This window comes from Centroberyx affinis, unplaced genomic scaffold (genome assembly GCF_046629955.1).
Source record: "Centroberyx affinis isolate AG114_WGS23_722 - 3 ecotype Tasmania unplaced genomic scaffold, CSIRO-AGI_Caff_v1 ptg001484l_1, whole genome shotgun sequence".
NCBI classification, from domain to species: domain Eukaryota; kingdom Metazoa; phylum Chordata; class Actinopteri; order Beryciformes; family Berycidae; genus Centroberyx; species Centroberyx affinis.
The window spans coordinates 532,299-554,723 of record NW_027279951.1 but is presented as its reverse complement, the minus strand read 5'-3'; the positions used below and the strand labels follow the sequence as shown (position 1 = coordinate 554,723).

General features: G+C 41.1%; 1 protein-coding gene across 1 annotated transcript in view; it reads right to left on the bottom strand.

The window, feature by feature from the left end:
- Positions 1-22,425, bottom strand: part of ca16b (carbonic anhydrase XVI b) — a 107,716-nt gene that overhangs the window by 24,589 nt on the left and 60,702 nt on the right. Inside the window, exons 4-7 of the mRNA XM_071526966.1 lie at positions 18,564-18,712; positions 6,039-6,134; positions 2,783-2,849; positions 637-794 (exon numbers count right to left, since the gene is read on the bottom strand). Of these exons, the coding sequence (XP_071383067.1) occupies positions 637-794; positions 2,783-2,849; positions 6,039-6,134; positions 18,564-18,712 (470 nt within the window). The remainder of the gene's footprint in view (positions 1-636; positions 795-2,782; positions 2,850-6,038; positions 6,135-18,563; positions 18,713-22,425) is intronic.

Sequence of the window (22,425 nt, the reverse complement as noted above, 5' to 3'; positions counted from 1 at the left end):
TAGCTGTGTAACTCAAGCCTTGTATGTATAAAAGATGCACCAAAGGACTGCACATGGGATCAGCAAAAGCACAGTGCATGATTTGGCATATATTATCCCTCTATAGCAAAGCCAGTTGGAGGAATTGTGTAGTACATAGGTGAGTGTTACTAGAAGAGGTAATTTGCAGTGAACAGACATTCAACCGTTATTTCAATCATCTTGGACAATTAAATCAATCAACATTTCTGCACTTCAACAACTTAAATAGTATGATAACCAGCCGCTCTTTGTGGATGGAGGCAGCATTCAATTTAAGAGCATAAAGTCACTGTCTGTGAGACCAATAGTATGATTTATGTCTCAGAGCTATCTCACACTCATAATCATTCGAATGCCAGTAATTGCTGCACCTTCCTGCTTAATCATCCACTATATAGGCAGTTATGGTTTGATATGCAGAGGAGTGGAGAGGAGTTGGGGAAGAAGGGGATAAAAGGAGGAAAGAGCAGAGGTAGATGAGGGAAAAAATTGCTTACGCATAGACACTGTAGGACAGCAAGTGATCCGTTGGCTGTGTGCAAATGGGATCTGATGGTGTGTGGAGATAGAATATAGCTGTCTGTGCGTGTGTGTGCGTGCGTGGACTAAACGCACCTGTGAGTAGGACAGATACACAGGCCTGGAAAAGATGATCCACTCCACTACTTTGCTGCAGGGAGGTGTAGTGAGAGAGCCGGTGTATCGGTAGTAACTGTCCAGCGACGACGGAAGCAAATCCCTCAGGATGAATGACCTGAGGTTGGTCTCCTTCTCTGGATAGGACACAGAGCATGGCAGCAAACATGTCAATATAGCAAAAGAAAGCACAGTCTCCTCTACAGCCAGCACACATAGACCTTATCATTCATTGTTTAAAGCATCCCTAAAAGTCACACATATCTTGACTTACATTTTACACCAACATTTACAAGGTCATTCCATTTCACTCTACTACTGACATTTTTAATGTTACCCTAAAACCTTCACTAGTGGAATGATGGCGGCAGCATTTAAAAGCCTTTCCTCCTGTTATCTATCTGGCCAGATCTCAGTACTTAGATGGGCTGAGAGTGGAGCAGAGTATCGGACAATCAGATAAAATGGCCAGCTCTGACAGCTGATCCGTGCCTGGGTGGTATCCTGCTAAGCTCCGTCTTACTGTGGCCTGGACGACTGGGATTAGAGGTAGATCCAAATGACAACAGGATCTGTTCTGTTCTCTGTGATCAGAACCAGGCAAGGTGATGTAAACCAATAACAAGTAGAAATCAGTTTGTGATCTCGGGGTAGATCCCTTTATCTCCTGCAAAAACACTGTGCAGGCTGTGTAATCGGGATGTGTTTTCCCTGAACTAAGAAGTGAAAAACCCAAATAAAGTAGAGCTTCCAATTTCATCTCTCACATCCCGTGTCCTTATCTAGAAAACAACACAGTTTTGGGCTGTGGTGTGTGTTTGACAGGAGAACGGAGGTATTGGAAGCCTCTCCCCATGCCTCATCTGTACTCGCCATGTCAATTTCAGTATTCACAGCCTCTCTTCTCTGTGTCTTCAGACAGTATACGTGCCCTATCGCTCATGGGCCTCCGACATGCTGACGGATGGATGACTGTGGTTAACGAGCTAGTGGAAAACCCACCACCCTAACAGAGGAGGAGGCTTGGAGCATTAAGCAGCCAGCAGGAAGGGGCTCCATCACCCAAACACCACCACACCCAGAACAAGCTCTCTTTCAGCTGAGAGAAGCTGTGGCGTTAGCACGTACCCTTGTGTCAACGCTCAATGCAAAAATTAAAGACATCACCAGGCTACATCGCACAACATCAAGCCTCTATCAGACTATCCACATTTCATCAGAGAGCACAGAGAGTGAGATAATAATTGGGAGAGGCTCAAAGAAAGCCTGGCACAGTAAGTAAAGAGTAATCGGTTTATGCCCATATGCTTTCAATTTATCCTCATCCATTAACATGTCCTCTTTAGCATGTGAACATGCCCACATGAAGACTGTCAGTGGCAGGTTGTAAAACAAGTTATACGTGTCCATGTAAACAGAGCTGCCACGTCCCCAGCTGCAGCAGGGGATCACAGAATCATGCTAAAACACATCTGGCTATGGTCTGGTGGAGACACGACATAACTCATGCATGCAGTGAAACGGTAACTCTAATTTAAGACAATATGCCTCCACGAGGCACAACTCTCCATGGCACAAAACATTAATAGTTTAAGTGTGACTGTGAGCCTGTGTGAGAGCTGGGATCTTTGGGAGCATGCGCATCTGTGTGTGTATAAAAATGGAGTGTTGTCTAATTGAGCCTCAGATGCAATTAATGGTTCTGTCTCTTCAAGTGCAGCTCCACAGAGGTCTCCCTCTGCGGAGCTACACTAGCTAGGAAGCTGTGCCATCTTGTAGATTTTTCCTCCTTTTGATGTTAAACTCTGCTCACAGCTTGTGTTTAGACTCTGATTTGGGATTAAAAATGAAGGCCAAGGTTAAGCATCTTCAAAGGGTTGAACGAATGACCATACAAGAGTAACAATCTTTGTTCTCTGCAGGCAACGAGGAGCACAATGTCTGCTCTGTCACACTGAATTAACGTCAGTGATATTAGAGAGGATATACAAACATCAACAACAGCAATGCCATAGTGATTTTGTATGGAATAACTGCTTCTTAAATATCCCCAAACTAAACTACCTTTCAGGGGACAAGCAGCAGTCACTGACATTGGGAGCGTGTTACTTTTACTGTCACTTACCATGATGTACGACCCCTTTCAGGCCCTGGATGATAGGATCCACAGCTGGATTGTCTCTCTGTCCCAGCTGCAGGAAACAGCCAGAGAGAAGGGATTACAAGACTAGCATGATAAACTACAATAATAAACGTAGGGGTGGTCAATATGGACAAAATATCTCATCACAATATGTTCAGATATTATCATGACTCACGATAAGCGTCACAATATTTTTCATTTTGCTTCTCTAAGGCTGGGATTCAAGCTACTGAAAGGCACAAGCTGTTTTGCCACACTTGTTATGGCAAAACATTGTAGTTACAACACATCTTTAAAGCTGCCCTAGGCAACTTTGTACTTCAGTTGCTCCAAGTGGAAGCAGAAGATAATCTGGGCAGCGGAAGATAAAACATTTCTAGAAATCACATCATGTGACATCAGTGAACTGCACAATCCTTGGACCTTAATTTCTTATTTTTAGTGGTAGGTGGGAGTGGAATGGTGGGAAAAAAAACAACTTCTTGCAGCAGGTTTAGCCATCGTTGGTGAGTTCACTGGGAAGACTTCCCACCAGTGACCATACCGGACACCTGAAATTAATTTGAATGAGAGGGAAGGGACACTCTTCTCTATTTGTGCCCAAATTTGTGATTTATACTGATAGGATGGGTGTATTTTTACATAAAAATCTTGCCTAGTGAAGCTTTAAGCCGTATTTCCTTGCTGCATTCAGAATACAGTCGTCAAATGAGGGTTTTTAGTTTACTGCAGGGCATTTTGTAACGAGGGTCAACCACAACCAGCTATCAACAATTTGAAACCTTCACTTCCAACTCATTTAATAAGAACCATACTTTGCTAGGTGAAACATTGCAGCATCTGTTACTTTTTGACAGTTTGGGCTTTTCTTTTCATATGGAGTGCTTCTATCAAATGATGTCGTTCAAGAAAATCGTGACAAATTTTTATTGGTAAGTTCATCACATTGCCCATGCATATTATAACATGATACACAAAATCACCTTCAGATGGCAACTCTTTTCAAATACTGTAGCCATGTGGTGTTTACCAAAACTACACCGTGCATACAGTACTCTGTATTCATTTCATCAGTCAGTGATCTGCTTGCAATCTGTTCACTCATTGTGTTTTTCATGCTTTGACTTTTATGAGGTATTGGAGACAACATTTTATATATTTATCAACTTAGCATGCCTGTGTAGCCCTTCATGACGTGTGCAACTCTACAAGGCCATTCGCTATCTATGGTGACTGACGTGATCCTCATCTGATAGGCCTACTGTTCATTCTTTGTAATGATTGGAGAGTGGTAAAACCGTTCAGCCCCACACTCTACAATATTCCCAATGTCCTACTTAGAGACAAGACTGGACAAAACAGTGTTGGGACACAGGGACCAATCTTCCTTTGCTCAACATTAATTCAGGTCAGTCAGAAGAGAATAATTGTGCGGAACTGAATGCTGAATGTGGATAATATGCACACCTTAGAGGCCATTAACAGACCCTTGGGGAGCACAAAAAGAACTCTCCTCATTGATTAGATATGGTAAATCTGTGCCAATGTGTGAGCGTGTGTGTGCTCGTTTAAAAACCTTTGCACTGTAAACTGCTATTCAGCGGATTGTGCATGGTGGTGCTAATTGCAGTAAGCGATAGGGCTGTCAGGACCCAGCGGAGGCATTTAGGTCCTCGTACACACACGGTCCGTCACTGTCTGAGTGTAGACCTACATTACAAACACCTGTGTCCCCATTCCAGTCTTCCTCTGCCTGAGAAATGACCCTTGCCTATATACTGTTAAGCTGAATGTTACTACACGGTGCTTACCCATCAATTGCAGAGATATTGCTAATAGAAATTACAAGTGTAACAGAGAGAATGAACCTGGACCTGTAGTTGTCAGCGCTGATTTATGCGGGGGAATGGTTCACAAATCTCCGAAGAGCCTCACAGGTGACAGAAATGAGGACAATTCTTGATCATTAAGAGGTTATGTGCTCACAGCTTTGGGGAAATTAAAAAGATTTCTTGTATCTTAGCTCAAAAGGGCTCAGTTTGCAATCTACAATATCTGAAGAGACAAACTTTCCTCAACAGTATCACAACACAGGTGTTCACGATCATTTTTATTAACATAATAGTTCTTTATTATATTTCTGTCTCTTTTATTGTTTGCTGACCTCAAAAAAGTTATCCCTACCTCCATCTCATCACTACTGTAGTTCCCTCTATTCCTGTCTGAGTCAGATTTCCCTCTCCCGGCTGCAGCTGGTTCAAAATGCATGCTTGCAATGCTTAACCAAATCAAAAAGGCGGGGCTACATCATCCCCATTTTATCAGCTCAATACTGTTTGCCTAGGTTGTTAGTTTTAGAATTGATTTTGAGATTTTACTGATAACTTTTTAAAAAGGCACAGGCCGGTAACAAAAGGTGACCGAGCCTTTGCTGTCAGAGCTCCCAAGCTTTGGATTGGCCTGCCGGAGGAGCTCAGGCTAGCCAGATCACTATCACCTTTTAAAACACTTCTCAAAGCACACTTATACAAAAATAGCCTTTTTATAATGTTCTTTTTATGTCCTACTTATCCTTGTTGTAATTTTCTTTTTTTTCTAAAAGTCTCCTTTGTTATTTTTCTTTCTCATTTTGTTTGCTTCTTTTTTATTCACTCTTTTATTGTATTTATTCATTCATCTTCTTTGTTTTTTAAAGCACTTTGTAACAGCTGTTTGGAAAATCTCTATAAATATTTATTGTTATTATTATTATTTTATGAGCCTATGAAAATAAATACTCTCCATTGAGGCAGTAGCTACCAACAACTAAATGTAGAGCCATCATAATGTTGCACTTGAGGCATTTTCCTGAAGAGCTGTGTGACTCTTTGGAGAGGCCTATAGAGAGAAAGCATGCAGCTTTAAGGGGATAGCAGCAGAGGAAACGCTTGCTCTTTGACTCTAGCTTCTCCTCCACCATAATGGTTCCCTGAGGGCACGACGGCAAACAGACCAACTCCTTGTTGGTAGTTTCACTACCACACCACCTCGGCTTATCCAAACAGATTGTTAGGTCCTGGAGCAAATTCTGTGTGTGTGGCAATAGGTAAGTAGTAGGTAGATGAGAAAAAGAAAGTGTGGGCATATACCTCAAGAGAGCAATTAACGTTCTATCGGTGTACTCATTACTGTAGTTCTTGGTTTCTAATGAGCACCTTCATCGTGGCCTTCAGCCTCGTGATATCCAGTCATACTGTACCTCAAAGAAGACTGCCATGGCAGCAATGATGCGTCTCTCCTTAATGGCAGCACTGAGGCTGTCAAAGTCGTCCGAGTTGTAAAGGTAGATCTGCATCTGGGAAGGGAAACAGAGCATAAGGAGCTTGAGGAATGGACAAGGAGAAGTAGCACCGCTGTCATCAATCATTTGGACATTCTGCTGAGGATCTGATGAAAAGCCGTTTTGAGGGGCATAAAAGAGGGTTTATTTATCACACACATAAATCACCCATAATCTCTGTCATTCCTTTTTGTGTTCTGTCACTACTAGAAAATGTTGGCGAAATATAATTTCCTATTCCTCAATACTACTGTTCTTACAGTAACATTCATGTGGAGAGGGGAATGACTGGAGGATTATGATCTTTTCATGCAGTGAGATCTAACAGAATGACATGCCTCTAATCGTTGCTCCTATTTGCCTCTAATCAGGCATGATACCTTTTCTGAATTCACAATAGAGCCTGGGATGTGTGTGGATGTCGTGCATACTGCCGTACACAGAATGTACCCTACCTGTAGGGGTTCAAGTGTTCTACAAAGTGATTTTCATTCCCTCAAAGCAGAAAGGAGATCAAAATCTGCAAGTCACTCTATTTTAGGAGCTGGGAGGATTGGGAGTTGTCCATCAACCCACTGGCTTGAGCCTCTTTAAAACTAAGTTAACTAGCAACAACAAAGATGTTGATTCAATGTAAGAGTATGTTTGCTTCTTTTTTTCTTTTTCAAGGAAAATTACATTGCTGCCAATAGACAGTAGCATATACATAAGGATATGTTACTTAATACATACCATAGGCCTATAGCGGGTACAAAAGCAAGTGACTCAATCCAGCTAATTTAAGTTAATCAGTTTTCCTTCAGAATTCCTTTAACTGCTCAGCAACTCAGCAAGAAAGGGCATTTGGCCATCCATCACCCTTCAAATGTTATTAACTGCATTAGCCAATTACCTTGGCCCCCTTAGACTTCATTTACTCACTGAGATTGACACACATGACCTGTTCCCGTTAAGAGTGCACTTTGGCAAACTTGATATCAATTATCCAATACTTTCATAGCAGCCTATCAACGCAAATGTTGCCATAAGGAATCAGAATCACTTTATTAGGTGCTCAGGAGCACCTCTATATGAGCTGGGTCTGTGTGTTGGTTAGTTGGTTGGTGGGTTTGTTCGTTTGTGCATAGCACTTTTTGCAATGCGCAGTGCTTAAGGGAATTACGGTTTGGGCTCTTCAGGCCATGCAGAGCCCTAAGAGCCCTGCATAAGTGAAATACAGTGTGCGCTCGAACACTAGGCAGTACAGTAGAAGTCACACAAGCATGAGCCAGCACTAGGTTGGTGCGCAGTACAGTCACATACCAGGAAGGAGCTTGGGTGATCTTGTAACTGTAGTGGCCAAGTCAACACATGAATTAAATATTTTGTTCAGTGATTATCTTAAGCCAGGCGCACACTACGCAACTTTAGGCCCGATTTGGCTGTCTTAGAGAAGTTAGTGAGATCGGAGCCAACTCGGTGCATGCAGCTGTCACCAAAGCTCATGAAGTCTGAGCGGGTCAGAAAGGCGGTCAGATGTGGTCTTTGAGCCACCTCAGACGTCCAGACATTTTCATACATGTGTGATTTTGTCAGCGCAAAATCTGCAATGCTCTTGTAGTGTGAGATCTGTAAAGATAAGTTTTGCGAATGGTGAGCAGCAATCACCAATGATAGCGGGACCAGGGGGAACGGGCGGAAACTACAAAACAACATTATTTGAGCTTTATAATTTACATCCAGTTCTCTCTGCTGCCTGTTGTCTCCCCAAACATTCTCTCCTCCAAATTTGGCATCTAACCCTCTTCTTTTTTTTTTTTTTTACAGAACAAATGCATGCAAACACAACAAGTGCTGAAAGCTGCTCTTCCTTCTCAAGTTCCATTTTAGCATGATCAGGTGAAAACAAAGTCACATTTGGAGTTTGTTTTTGCAAGACAGTGGGGTATCGAGGGCCCTCACAACTAAATCCAAGTAAAGAATCTTTTAATGTGTTTAGTGTACACAAGACTATGTCAGCAAGACAAGGAAATTAGGTTGTTACAGACATCTTATGTTTTTCACAGTCATGTAGTTTGCTACTAGGTGGCGCTTCTAAGGGCAGCTGCTTGCACTTGGGCTCCTAGCCCTATGATATGTTTTAACTATAGTTTTAAAGTTTTAAGTTGTACTTTTAGCAATACTTAGTTCAGCCAAATCTATTACAATTCCTGAACACAAAAACCCTTTCTGGAGTAGTGGATGCCTTTTTGATTCTTGAGATTTTTAATGGATTATCTGAAACCCGGCCTACTCTTCAAACGCATGGTACAAGCCCATCCAACAAAACAGAATAATAATAGAAGCTTTAAAGTTTCCAAGCATATTTACTACAGTTGACTCTGTTGCAGTTCCTGAACACAATAATCCTTTCAGGAGTAGTGGATGCCTTTGATTCTTGACCTTTTTAATGGATTTTTGAAACCCGGCCTACTCTTCAAATGCATGGAACAATCCCATCCAACTTCCCTCCAGGTCTAAGGAGATCTCTGAGAACTACCAATTTTCTCTGAATGCCTGGACCCTGACCACCTTTGAGGAATAATAATATTATTTTCATTATCTTTGGATTAATTATTGTTACTAGTTTTCCCTGACATGGCAAGTATTCTGAGATACACCACCAGTTTCCTCTACAGTATGAAGACCAAGGGCCCCTCCCTGGACCACTCTCTCAAAGAGCACCTGATGAGCCTTGGAGTTTTACGACTCAGGTCTTGGCCAAGAGGGAGAAAAGGAGGTGTCAATTTTCAAAAGAAAATTGAAACCATTTATGGATATAGAACCATCAAACCACACCATAAAACAAGGACTGTGAGTAACCATTTCCTTAAAACCATCCAGTGCACTGGTACATTTCAGAAGCAGGGTTCTAATCTCATGAGAGTGCCAAAGGTTTTTATGTGCAACCCCAGGTCTCTGATAAATAAACTGTATGAGTTTCAATCAACCATCCTCTCTAACAAAGTTGATGTAGCAGCTGTCACTTAAACTTGGTTCTCAGATGCCCACTCCCCATCCATGCTTGATGTTGATGGTTATAATGTGTTCTCCAAGCATAGAATCTCAAGGAGAGGTGGTGGTGTGGCTATATACGTATGTGAAAGACTCAATCCCTTGTAGACAGCTCACCGAGTTCCAAGTGCCAGTTGAACTGGAGTGCTTATGGGTGTGGATAAGACCTCATCAGCTGCCCAGACCCCTTTCTGCCATTGTTCTCTGTGGTGTCTACTCCCCCCCAAATACACCTCACCTAGAACTGCTAATTGATCACCTCCAAACTACCATTGATGATATTTGCAATAAATATCCTGACATTGGCCTTGTCCTGCTTGGGGATTTTAATAGACTCGATCTGTCTGACCTGTGTAGAGGCAGCCTACTGTCACAGGTAGTCAAAGACAACACGAGAGGCAATGCCATCCTCGACATGATTGTGACCAACATAGGCGATCTCTATATGCGCCCCTCCATCCTTCCACCAATAGGATGCAGTGATCATAATTCTGTTCTGTGGACCCCCAAAGCTGCTCCATCTAAAGACAGAGTGAGGAAGAAACAGACCAGACCCCTTAGAGATTGTGACATGTTTAACTTTGGCAAATAGGCCATGTTACATTCTTGGTCTGAAGTATATGAAGCAACAGACACTTACCAGCGCGTTGGATGTGTTTTTCCCAATTAAAATGTGAGAGTCCACCCAACTGACAAACCTTGGGTTTCACCTGGCATTAAGCGCCTGATTGGATTGCGACAGAAGGCTTTTTCCAACAGAAACACTACAGAAACAAAATGGGCCCTTGCCTCTGCTAGGAAGACCTACTACTCCGACAATGTTGCTCGACTGAAGTCTGCCAACAATGGCACCAAGAGGTCATGGCCATGGCTAATATGAAGAGAGCTAAGCGAGTAATTAGTGTACCTGGATCTGTTACTGAGGACACTGAAACAACTGCAAATATTATAAACAAACAGTTTGCTGAGATATCATGTGCTTTACCAGTACTCAATACCACCCAGCTACCATCCTTTCTCCCCTCTCCTCACCAGCTGCCCACCATCCCAGTATGGGATGTCTACAAAAGCCTCCAGGCTGTCAAAGTCAGCAAAGTACCTGGCCCCGATTTAATCCCCCAGAAAATCTTCAAGGAGTTTGCTTGTGAGATCAGTGTTCCTCTTTGTCATGTTCTAAACTCCTCCTTCCTACTCCTCCTGTGTTTAAAAACACAGACAAACCTGGCTCTGTCTGTTCACTGGTAGCTACTGATTTTAGTAAGGCCTTTGACCGGGTTAACCATAACATTATAATCAACAAGATCCTGACAATGGGAGTGAGGCCTGAACAAGTCCCTTGGATTTGTAACTTTATCTCCAATCGGAGACAAAGGGTACGCTATCGTGGTGCCTTATCAGAATGGGAGTACCTCACATGTGGGGTGGCCCAAGGAACTCTCCTTGGACCCATCCTCTTCCTTGCCCTGATTGACGACGCTGCCCTTGGTGCCCCCAACCCAGTGTGGAAGTACGTTGATGACATCAATTTACTGGAGTCTAGACAGTGGCAGCAGTCCTCTTCCATGCAGAATCAGTTCAATGAGCTAAATATCTGGTCTGCCAAAACAACATGCTCCTTAATGAAAAGAAATGTGTCGCTATGCACATATCATTCAGTAAAAATCCACCACCAGCACCACCCCTTTCCATTAACAACATCACCCTGTCTGTCCTGCCTAAAATCAAAGTGCTGGGACTTTCCATCCAGCACAACCTCAGGTGGAATGACCAGGTAAACACCATGACGGCAAGCGCTAGCAGGAAGCTTTTCCTCCTCAGGTGCATCAAGCGTTTCTCCGTCACTCACGCTGACCTATGAGCCATTTATATCGGCTACATTAGACCAGTGCTGGAGTATACAGTCCCTGCTTGCCATCCTGGTCTCACCCAAGCCTTGTCCACCCAGTTGGAGCGTGTGCAAAAGAGGGCATGTCGCATTATCCTGGGAGCATGTTACATCAGCTACCAGCAAGCCCTAAACACCCTAGGCATCCCCCTTCTTGAGAAGGAGGGAGCAGATCTGCCTGAAATTTGCTCTTTCACTGCAATCCTCCCACTCCTTTCACTGGCTCCCCCCATCTACAGAACAAATATCTGGACGTACCACTCGCAATGGTCACAAACTTAACACCCCGCTGGCAAGAACAGGTCGTTACTACAATTCTCCAATCCCCTACCTCACAAGACTCATCAACAACCATACATGATAGTTTTCACTCTTCTCACTTTCCCCTTCTTTTCCCCCAGACTACTGATATTACTACAGCATTACAGAATCCTTTCTTCATAGGATTTGCACTAGATCTGGCCTGACTACCCTGTTTACATTTCATTGTAGATTGTACATGCTACTACTTTCACAATTATTGAAAATGTATTTTTATCTCCCTGCTGTTTTGATATACTATATGTATGTAAATTGGTGTGTAATTTCAGTCTGTAAATGACTGCAAAGCACTAATAAAGCACAGCACTTTGGTGTTAACAGGTGTTTTTAAAGTCAACCAGGTTTCACTCACTCCAATCACACATAACCCCCATCGTACCCCTCCACCTGAGCATCTATAAACATTAGCACACTTGTTTTCCAAGAAGTGAAGAACAAAGTGTCCTAAAATTTTCTGGCATTGTTGCAGATACATATAAACAACTTAGAGTATTTCACATTACGGATAGACACAGTACAAGGAAACCTGACAAACCTGGCAAAAGGACGGTGCAAGACATGAGACAGGGCAGTAAACTACACATATCACTTAACAAAGACACATTCATTATCTATGGGAAATTATGTCACAGTATGCTAAATACGCAGAAAGCTGCATCATATGATCACTGATCACTCAGAAAAGCTTTCTATATATAGCCGTTTGCCTAATTTTGACGGGGTTAAGTGGACTTAAACTGCATCTGGTAAATGCACACCACATCAATCGTCACAGTTACAGCCAATATCAGGTGTTATTGGCTTCAATGTAGGGCTGGGCGATAAGGTTGAAATCAATATCATGATAATCATAAGGATTTTTCTCGATATCAATATATATCACGATATGGCTCACTACGGAAGCCGAGAATGGCCATGCTTGCAATTATTTTTTTTAATGCCGTTATGTCGAGATCACAAGTTAATTATCTCGTTATCTCGAGATAACAAAGCTCGTTTTCTCGAGATAACAAAGCTCGTTTTCTCAAGATAACAAGTTAATTATCTCGTTATCTCGAGAAAACAAAAGTCGTTTTCTCGAGATAACGAGATAATTTATCATGAGAAAACGACTTTTGCTTTCTCGAGATCACGGGATAATATGGAGAACTCGAAAGAGTGTCTGGTTCATTTGATCACACCTGATTTCAGCCTTCAAGATCACTGTCATGACTGTTGGGGAGGATTCATAACTGAACAGGAAGCATAAATCAGATGCTAAAAATGTCAAGACGCCCTATGCATGCTGGCATGACACTCCTGATCTCTGATAAACATTATAAGTAATAGGAGGAAACAACATTTTGTTTTCTCGTGATAACGGGTTGATTATCTCGTGATCTCGAGATAACAAAACTTGTTTTCTCGAGATAACGAGATAATTAACTCGTGATCTCGAGATAACGGCATTAAAAAAATAATTGTAAGCACGGCCGTTCTCGGCTTCCGTAGCTCACATATGCAAAATCACGTTAAATAATGAAATGAATGTTCATCTCATTGAACCGAATGGTAATGTTAGGTGTGATGTCAAACAAAACTGAAATTTTCAAATAATATTCCTACCATACCTCATTTTTTTTTAAGTAAAATTTCCTTGTCATCATCAATTTAGACAACAGAAATATGTGTTATGATATTAAAATATCTTCATATCATCACGATATGATTCTACTGAAAGACGATAATATGGGCGATAATATTGAATTATCGCCCAGCCCTACTTCAATGTAAAAAGGCTGGTGTTGTTTGTCTCCTGTGGTACGGTTCATTATAGAGTATATTCACCATGTTGATCATGTATTATTGCTGCTACTGTGGTCGAGGGAGAGTAACAGGCCATAAACAAACATCTTGTTTCTATCACTTCGTGGGGGGGGGGGGGGGGGGGGGGCTCCAGCCCAATTAGTGTTGACTCATTTGAGAGTCTTGCATTCTAAATCAACTTGTGTGGCAGAAATGCATGCAACGCTACTAAAGCTTTATTGTTCTGAAATATGCAGACTGTGTGCAATCTAAAGCATGTGCACTCACCCCAACACCATTATTCACAGGTCCACAGTATTGTGTGCAAACGCATAGCCTTCTGTGGTGCGATTTGTAATCCATGTATAATTAATCTAACCTTGGTGACAACCTAATATATTATTAGAACAGATCTCCCTATGGTGTCCTGGGGGGGGCGAAATCACTCTTTCATTTTTCATTGTGCTGTTTGAGCGAACAGGTGGTCCATCTATCGATTTCCCCACTTCACTCCTACGAAAAAGACCATGGTTAGATTAATGTCAAGCTCCGGAGCCACAGGCTGAGCAGCCCATTGGTCTTTACATAACAATGTTGCTAAGGCAGAGGAGTTCCATGATACGGCTCACCAAATTTGTGTGTATGGGTTTTCATCCCCCGCCTGTATGTGTATTTATTTGTGTGTTTTCATGCTTCTGGGGAGGTGGGATAAATGCTTTTGATTCTGTTCCACTGTAACAGTAAAAGCTTTATGTAATGTGTAGTATGCATCTCAGGGATGAATGTGACTCATTTGGAGAGGAGAGATAATTAGACAGCAGATTGGAAAACAGTCTCTGTTTAGCAGAGACAAATAAGCCCTGGAGCTCAACCTCCAAGGTCATGCTGCTCAGCTCTCAGAGAAGAACAAATCCTATACACACAAAACAAAAGGCAACCAATCCGAAAAAAAGACTCATTGGGTACATCAAATATATATGGATAAATGCTTAGCAATTTGCCACACATGTGATGCCAGATGTAATATAACCTTAAATACATCAAATTCTATCAAGCCATAAATATGAGAAATGAAAATGTCCACATCTTGCATGATAAGAACAGTCAAAGGGCCAAGGGCTATACATCCTACATTCATTGCCATTCAACCATTCATCATTTGATTTCATTGTTACACCTTTTGAGCCAGAGTGAAGAAGAATATACTATGTTTGATATGTGTGTGCTAGCCATTAATGATCAAAAGCATAACTTTCAAAAAGCAGTCTTCCCACTCTGTTAGGCGTTTGTGTGTGTTCAGAGTACTTATATAGTCAGGAGGAAATATAGCGTGAGCTGGGGAAAGAATATTCTGTCTTCCACCTCCTGTAAGAAAGGTCAGGGGTAACTGTGTGCATTTTCCATGACAATATGTACTGTTTAGCTGCAGTGAGTGGCTTTCTCCGGTGCAGTCGGTCATGTTTATTATAATGTGTCACTGCCTTGCTCTGAGTCAATCTCGCTGGTCAGGGGACATTTCCCCATGGTGTCACTTACGGCACCTCAATTTCTGTCAAAAGTCAAGCCAATCCTACCGGAGCCGAGTGTGCTTGCAGAACAGAATAAATAGTGTAGGAAGAGGGTCACCCATCTTTCAATTTGCCCTCCCGTTTGTCATTTCAATGAGACACTTCATATGAAGCCTGATAATATACCAGCCTTTCTTTCCAACCAAATGTCAAAGCTACTCACGCAAGAATGCTGCTATGAATTCAATATCGTTCAGCACATAAGGTCTACATATTACCAACAAATACACACCGACCATCCACAAACTCTATGCATATGCACACATGTTCACATGGACTAAAAGCACCTGAAAGAGTGTAACACCCCAACGTAGTGTTTGTTCACTATTTTTCTTTGTTTCTTAACTGTGCAAAGGGGGAGCAAATTTTTCAAACTTTATCCACCCCTACACCCAAATAAAAAGTAATGATAAAAAAAAAAAAGTGGGTGCAGGGCCAGCTAGCTTGTGAGGGGCCCCTGGAGAAATTAGGGGTTAAGTATCTTGCTGCAGGATACTTCAAAAGGTGTGGTTTGAAAATGAGCCCCTCTGGTTGGGGGACGACCTCACTAGCAACTCGTTAGACCTCATTAAGCATCCTGCTGCCAGTTCTGTTTATTTTTGTTTTCTTTTAGCATTGTGTCTGTCAGCATCTCAGTCAGACAGCTTGTAGCTCACAGGGGCCCAACTGAGGAAACCACACCACCCTGTTATCAATCTAGAATTTGCTTTAGTCCCTTTGGAAGCATGGGAGGTTGACTGCAAATTACTAAACTGGATATGAATACAGATATGGAACTGGATATGCACTGAAAACTGAAATCATTAGCAGTCAAAAAACAGATGATGCTGAATTGCATTCACTTACCATAGTCAGCTTTGGCATCCATATACTTTGGCAGAAAGGCCTATGCAAAAAAGAAAAACTCTCCACAAAGCTACAAATCTACATGTCACATCTACCAAATGCTACACAGTTGGAGGGCATCATTTTCTTGTTCTTCCCTAGCTTATTCTAATAACTACCCAGATTGTTCAGCAAAGTGAATTCCATAGTCCACTAGTATTTAGAAATGCACCATCAAAGGAGCTATATGCACAACATGTTTCTAATGGCTGTATATAATCCAATGCCCTTTAACACTAGGTTGAACACAAAATGATGTGGGGGGAAAAAAATCTAATTACTCAGCCATCCAGCATCAAAAGCCATGCCTGTAGGGAGGGCTCCAGAGAACAGGGCCAAGAAACAGGCACAGGAGAGACCTAGCTGCATGTTTAGAGATAGGGCAGAGAGGTACAGTAACAGCCATTTCCTCTTTCAGACACTGTGGGCATATTTACACTAATTGTTAACAATTTGACAGCAGAGAAGGGTAAAAGCGGTTTTATGCAACAACCCCACAAAATGCCAAAGTATGGAACAATGCACATTTGGAAAGTGAGGGAGAAAAGCAAACTATCTGACATACAAAAACACCAACAGCTCATTCCCTGAACCCACATCAACAGAATAGGAAATCTGCTTTGACCCTCAAGCTTTGTTTGAAGATATAGCTCTAGAAAAAATAAAATAAAATTCAGAATGCCAGACTCAAATCTGATTTCTTTTTCAAAGTTTTTGCCAATACTTTATCTGTGTTAAGAAGTATGGTGTGTGGCCTTGTGCAAAAAGCTCTTTAAAAGCAAATAAAGTAGAGATTTCTGCTTCAATGCTCGTTTCCGCCTCTTTCAACCCAACTTTCAACTTGTGAATGGAGGGAGGGAGGGAGCAGAGAGGGAGGGTTTTTTTGTTGTTGTTGTATAGTAGTTGCCTACGCCAGCTTTAATATAGTATGGATGTGATTGCTTTCAATTATAGTAAATAATAGTATATTGTATTGGTTGGCTAATAGAGGGTTTCAACTGAGCGCTCTCTTGTTGCTAGGAGACGAGTGAAAACATCTGGGCAGCTGTTTACACTAGGAAGTGGCAGGCGCTTTTCAAGTTGAAAACGACTTCTGATTGCTGAAGATCATGAAAAAAAATCCTATGGCTCATGTTGTTGTGTTGTCAGGTGTTCTCTAACACAAAAATAAGAATGTTTACATTCCCTAAGGATGACAAAAGGCGCCTTGCATGGATCGATGCACTGAGGAGAGAGGGATGCAAGATCAGAAACCGTCGCATTTGCAGCACTCACTTTACCACAGATAAAGTTACAAAACCAGATGATGATTTACAGTGAGACTCACAAGAGCTAGCTACTTTAATCAACTTAGCAACCACAGCAGCAGCACAACATCATTAATCAGTACATCACACACCAAAACATCATCATCAAATCAAGTTATTCTAACAACACGTATAGCTATATAGCTATGTCTGTGACAACTTGAAACTGTCTATGAATCATGCTGTCTTTATGTCTTTTTCCTGTTCATGTCTATTTGTAATTCTGATTGTGCTATCGCACCTATAGTAAAACTTTGCCAAATACTTTGTCAGTGGGGTAAAATGAACGCACCTCATCTTGTTCACTTCCCATTTCGCTTTCTATTTCAGTGATAGTGTGGATTTTTTTTTTGATGTCAAAGTATCAAACAGCAGATGTAACAAAACTATATCTGTACCAGATACTCATTTTACCCGATCAATTGGCCCGCTCCTGCATCAGACCTTTATTTTTCTCACGTCTTTTCACCCGTCTCTCTCTGACTAATCTCTCTCTTTCTCACAGCTGATATGTCCTTGAGGTTAAAGCAAAAAACTGCCCTAAAATAGAATTCAGATTATACTCTGACAACTCCATTAATATTTGTGAACATGAACAGTGGAAGGCATTTTGGAATGTATGTCATTTGTTTAACATTTTGAATAAAAAAATTCCCCAAGTTATTTCAATGTTTTTCAGCGATTCAAACATTTCACTGGTTCAAACGACCTTCTTTCCCAAGGGGTTCAGACCAGGGAGGTTTCAGAAAAGGGTTTAGAAATCTGGCAGTCTATGCAGCTCTTGCAGATCACAAGTTTGAAGTCTCTTACATGCAAAAAATGTACTTCTCTAAATAATACATTGATTTATTTGGAAAATTCAGCTATCTACCTGGTACCTAATCTAAGCTTCCAAATCACATACCTTCTAGGAAACACAACACCATCCAGGACTAGATCAAAAATATGATTGTGATCAGATTCCATCATATTTTGGAAACAAGCCTATAAGATTTGTCTACCAGGTTCCAAAACAGCATTTTGACTAGGATGCATTGCTTGAGAAAGTATGGAGGCGACCTTATAATTTGAAATGCTTTTTCACTTTGGTTGAATTTTACTTTTCAGCATGGCTCTATACGAGTTCAAGCAGGATAATGTGCCATGTCACATCGTCTCAAGATGGCTCCAGAAACATGACAATGCATTTAGTTGTCCCCAATGGTCCGAACAATCCCCAGATCTCAACCCAATAGAGAAGCTATGAGGTGAGAATGAATGTGCCGCTGAACATTTAGCAGGGACTGTCAGCATGGACCAAGATCCCTGTGGGATGTTTCAAGCACCTTGTTGAATCCACGCCATGAAGAATTCAGGCTGTTCTGGAGATGAAAAGGGATCCTGCCCGGTACTAATTAGGCCACTGAGTGTATTTTTCTGTGTTCCTGCTCATATTTTTTTTGTATTAATTTCCTAGACGTCAAAAAGTCCTGTTTGCATAACACAATTGATTTGATTTCATGGACAGTCCCATTTTTTCAGTTTCTATAAAGAACTCATCCATCTGAAGAAATACATTACAATTACCCTCTCGCATCCTTCTACTGTATATTCACTGTTCACCCAAGAGGCTCTTTCTTGCACATTTGTCATAGCTTATTGCAGTAACAGGACACCTTACCTCTACAGGGAACCTTCTGCCATTGACACTGTGTTCTGAGCCCGCCGAGCCATTACTCTGGCCCCAGTGAAACTCCATCTTCTCAGCCTTAAAACGCCCAGGCAGTCCTGCACCTCTCACAAAATAGTCATCCTTCAGAAGAACAGCAACTGCAGACAAAGAAGAAAACAAAAAGAAGGAATCGTACAGTGGAAGCAAAAGGGAAATATCGTAATCAAACTGTCACACTTTGCTGACTTAAATCTGGTTTATTTGTGAACCTCTTAATCACTGTTATGGCCTCACAGCACCCACATTATGAAACAGTAAATGAAAACAATAAATCAAAATGAAAATGAAAACGACACCACTCAACACCTTAGACCCTCAATGAGAACGAGGAAAAAATCCCACAAAAACCATTAGGGAAAAAAAATAATAATAATGGGAGAAACTTTGCGAAAGACCTTAAAGAAGAGAGGGATCCCTCTTCCAGGATGGTGGGGCATACAATGGGTGCCAAGAGTGAGTGAAAGAAAAAATTTAATGTTGATAACAAAATGGGAAAATAGACGCACACACACACACAGGCACACACATACACAAATACACAGAATTAACACAATAACAACAAGACAAAGAGTAGGCGAGTACAAACTAGCCTAACCAGGCCCATAACTCTAAACGGGGGGGGGGGTATCAATGTATATTGTGTATCCCATTTATAAAAGCATTTGCCATTTTAAATAAAATCTGTGTATTCAGATTATTGGCAGCTGCTTCAATAAAATTCAGTGTGGGTTTCACACAGTAAATGAGGCTTTTCACATTTGATTTTGTTAGAAATTGTATGCAGAAGGCCAATGATATATTTTCCAATTTGCAAGTGCAAAAGGGTGATATCCTGTATATGTATGAATAATGTGATAAGATGAAATATTTTAATTTATAGCAATGTCATATTCATCTTAGGATTTAAGTATTTTATCTTCACCAAGATCATGCAAGGTTAGGTTTCTGTGTTGTCTAGTTTCTCAAGGGAAATGCAACACCCCTATTGACTTTTGATAAATGATGTTGGCAATTTGCCTGGTTGGTTTGTTTAATTTCATCCGGTTCTCTTTAAGTGGAAGAATAAATTGTAGCCCACTATCACCTTCATATGAGAAAGAGACATTGCTGACATCTTCAATCCATGCAGATACCAAAATAGGCTGCAATGTAGATATATTCAATAATAATGTTTTGTGCGATTTCTCAGATTCTATGGTCAGAAATCTTCTGAGCTGTTTGGATAGCCTTAGGTTACTATCATTACAAATTAGTTAGAAATGAGCTTATTTTACATATATTATATATATTTATAAGTAAGCATATCTTCTGAGTGCCAATGGGCACAGTTTTGACATTAAATCCATGCTGTGTAGACTTATCTCAACTCTGGATTGCTGCCTAAAAACGTTAAGAATTATAAAGGAAATTTGCTTCTTCTGAGAATTTGTTGCCTTTCCATTTCATTTTAGCTATTGTTTGAATCCAAGAGTAATCATTCTACATTTTTTATTTAATTCCCTACCTATCAAAAGCTGGGGACACAGTAAGTTGAGTCACATAAAATAACGAGATGAAATAACTACCCATTCAAATTTTGAAAAATAAATGGACTGAAAATACCTTTGTATTTAGTTATCTACTGTAGTATAGTAACTTTCTCACAATGTGAGAACGTTCACGGCAAAATTAAACAATGGGTTTTGAAAGTGTTTCATAAGGATCGCACAATTTTCCCAACCCATAGAAGAGGACCATGTAATCCTTCAACTGAAGTCAAAACATGAAAATTACTGGAGTTGGGTTTTCACATGACAACAGCAATTTGCATTCGCTTTAAAAATTCAGCCTGTCTGCTTCCATGTACTTATCAGTGTCATGTTAGTGTGAGTTTGTGCCGAGTTCAAAAGGACATCAGCGGCTCCACTGAGTTCTCTCAAATTTCTCATGGCATCTGAAACTCCATCATGACAAGGCTGATATCCTCCTGCTGCTGCCCTCGCTGAATGGATCTACAACCCTTCACCATCTCTACATTTGGCATCATTAGCCAGATTAGACCCAGTTCTCTGTCGGCTGATCCTCCCCTGTTACAGGAGGATTTAGTCAGCCTCTGTGGATAAGGACAGCCCACTTTTAATCATAACACAAAGCAAACCAAGAGGATGAGCATGTGTACAGGCAAACACAGATTGTCAGTAAACACAGATGACATGATGAACAAGCTGTGCCAAGAGAATGGGTGAAATCAAGATAAGAGACACAGAAAACCACGCAATGAACGATAGCAGGGGGAGTAGGGAGGGTTGAGAAATGTGGAGAAAAGGAGGGGTGAGAGAAGAGGGGATATGAAGAGAGCAGAACGTAGAAGGGGCTCGTGTGACAGGGGATGAGCTGAGCCCGTCGTGAGACAAGAAAGTATCCGCCAGCAGTATCAACAACGAGCCTGTGCTGGTTAAACTGAAGGCCTTCAGCACACAGGGAAAGGCCTCAGATGCAGACGATTTTCTAAGCACAAAGCATCATGCAAAAGTGAAAAGAACCAAACATCACATGCACATAACTGTGCAACTCATTTGCACACACATGGATACAGAGGTTGTTAATAAAGGACCGCCGTTGATGGGGCACTGTAATCTGTGTGCAAGGCAAGGGAAGTCAGGGAGGCTCGCTGGCCCGGGGAGTTTCATTAGAAATGCTGCCCTGGGTGTGTTTGAACCCTCCAACAGCAGAGCAGGAATTAGAAGCTAAGCCAAAAAGACCTTGAATCACAGCCTGTGAAAGAAAGGGAGTCTGTGTGAAAGTAAATCCTTGATCAATGCAAATGTCTCTGGGGTCTTCAGATTCCTCATGAATTTGGTTGAGGGTTGTTTGAAATTTGCCTGGGAAATGTTTAGTTGAGGAACACTGACTGAATGGTGGCCAATCAGCCTGATCTCAAAGCAGGTCAAGGCACAAAGGAAAGTTGTGAAATCAATCACAATGAACTTTGGAGATCTATTCGCTCAGTGCTTAATTACAACATTGACTTTTACATAGTATGACATTTTTGATATTATCTAGAGTAAATAACCAAGGTTTGACTTTCATTAATGTGTCATTAAGGTTTCTTTTCATTATTGTGTATGTTTAAGTTATCTAATCTATATTTTCATGTTCTGCATGAATCATGGATTACTATCCAACCAAGTTTAGGGAAGTAATAGGAAAAATCTTAAATACTAAGACCATCTGAAAAGCCAAACATATCAAAAACTATTATCTTCAACAACAATGTAAAACATGTGGTTCTTTATGGGGCACATTGTCTGAGGAAAATGAGAGCAATTGAGAAAATTACTACAGTTTCTGTACAGTTCCATGGACCATTTGTGGAGATGATGAAGAGACCAAATTAATTAAGAGTTTATTTGAATGTGATCTCGGCTCTCTGACTCCCTAGTTGATAAGCAGCCTCAATTTCTTATGGGAAATATAGTAATGTTGGGCGAACTGGCTTGGAAGTCAATGCTAGTGACTGAACCATTAGCTTATAACATTACATGTGTAACTAGAGGCACTGCTCATATGTCACTGTATCGCAGCAGCCCGTGCCAACAAATCAACCCACAAGTAAGTTCTCCCATTGCATGATGTTATCAAAATTGATTTGATTGGGCAAAGAGAAATATCAAAATACCACAGCTTTTACTTCCTTTTATTAATTAAATGCTGCTCAATAAACAACAGGCATCATTTATGGAAAAGTATTTTTACCACACCATGACAAAGTTGGTGTGGTAAAAAAGACGAGTGAAGAGTCCATCATGACTGACTGACCTGTATTTGGCTC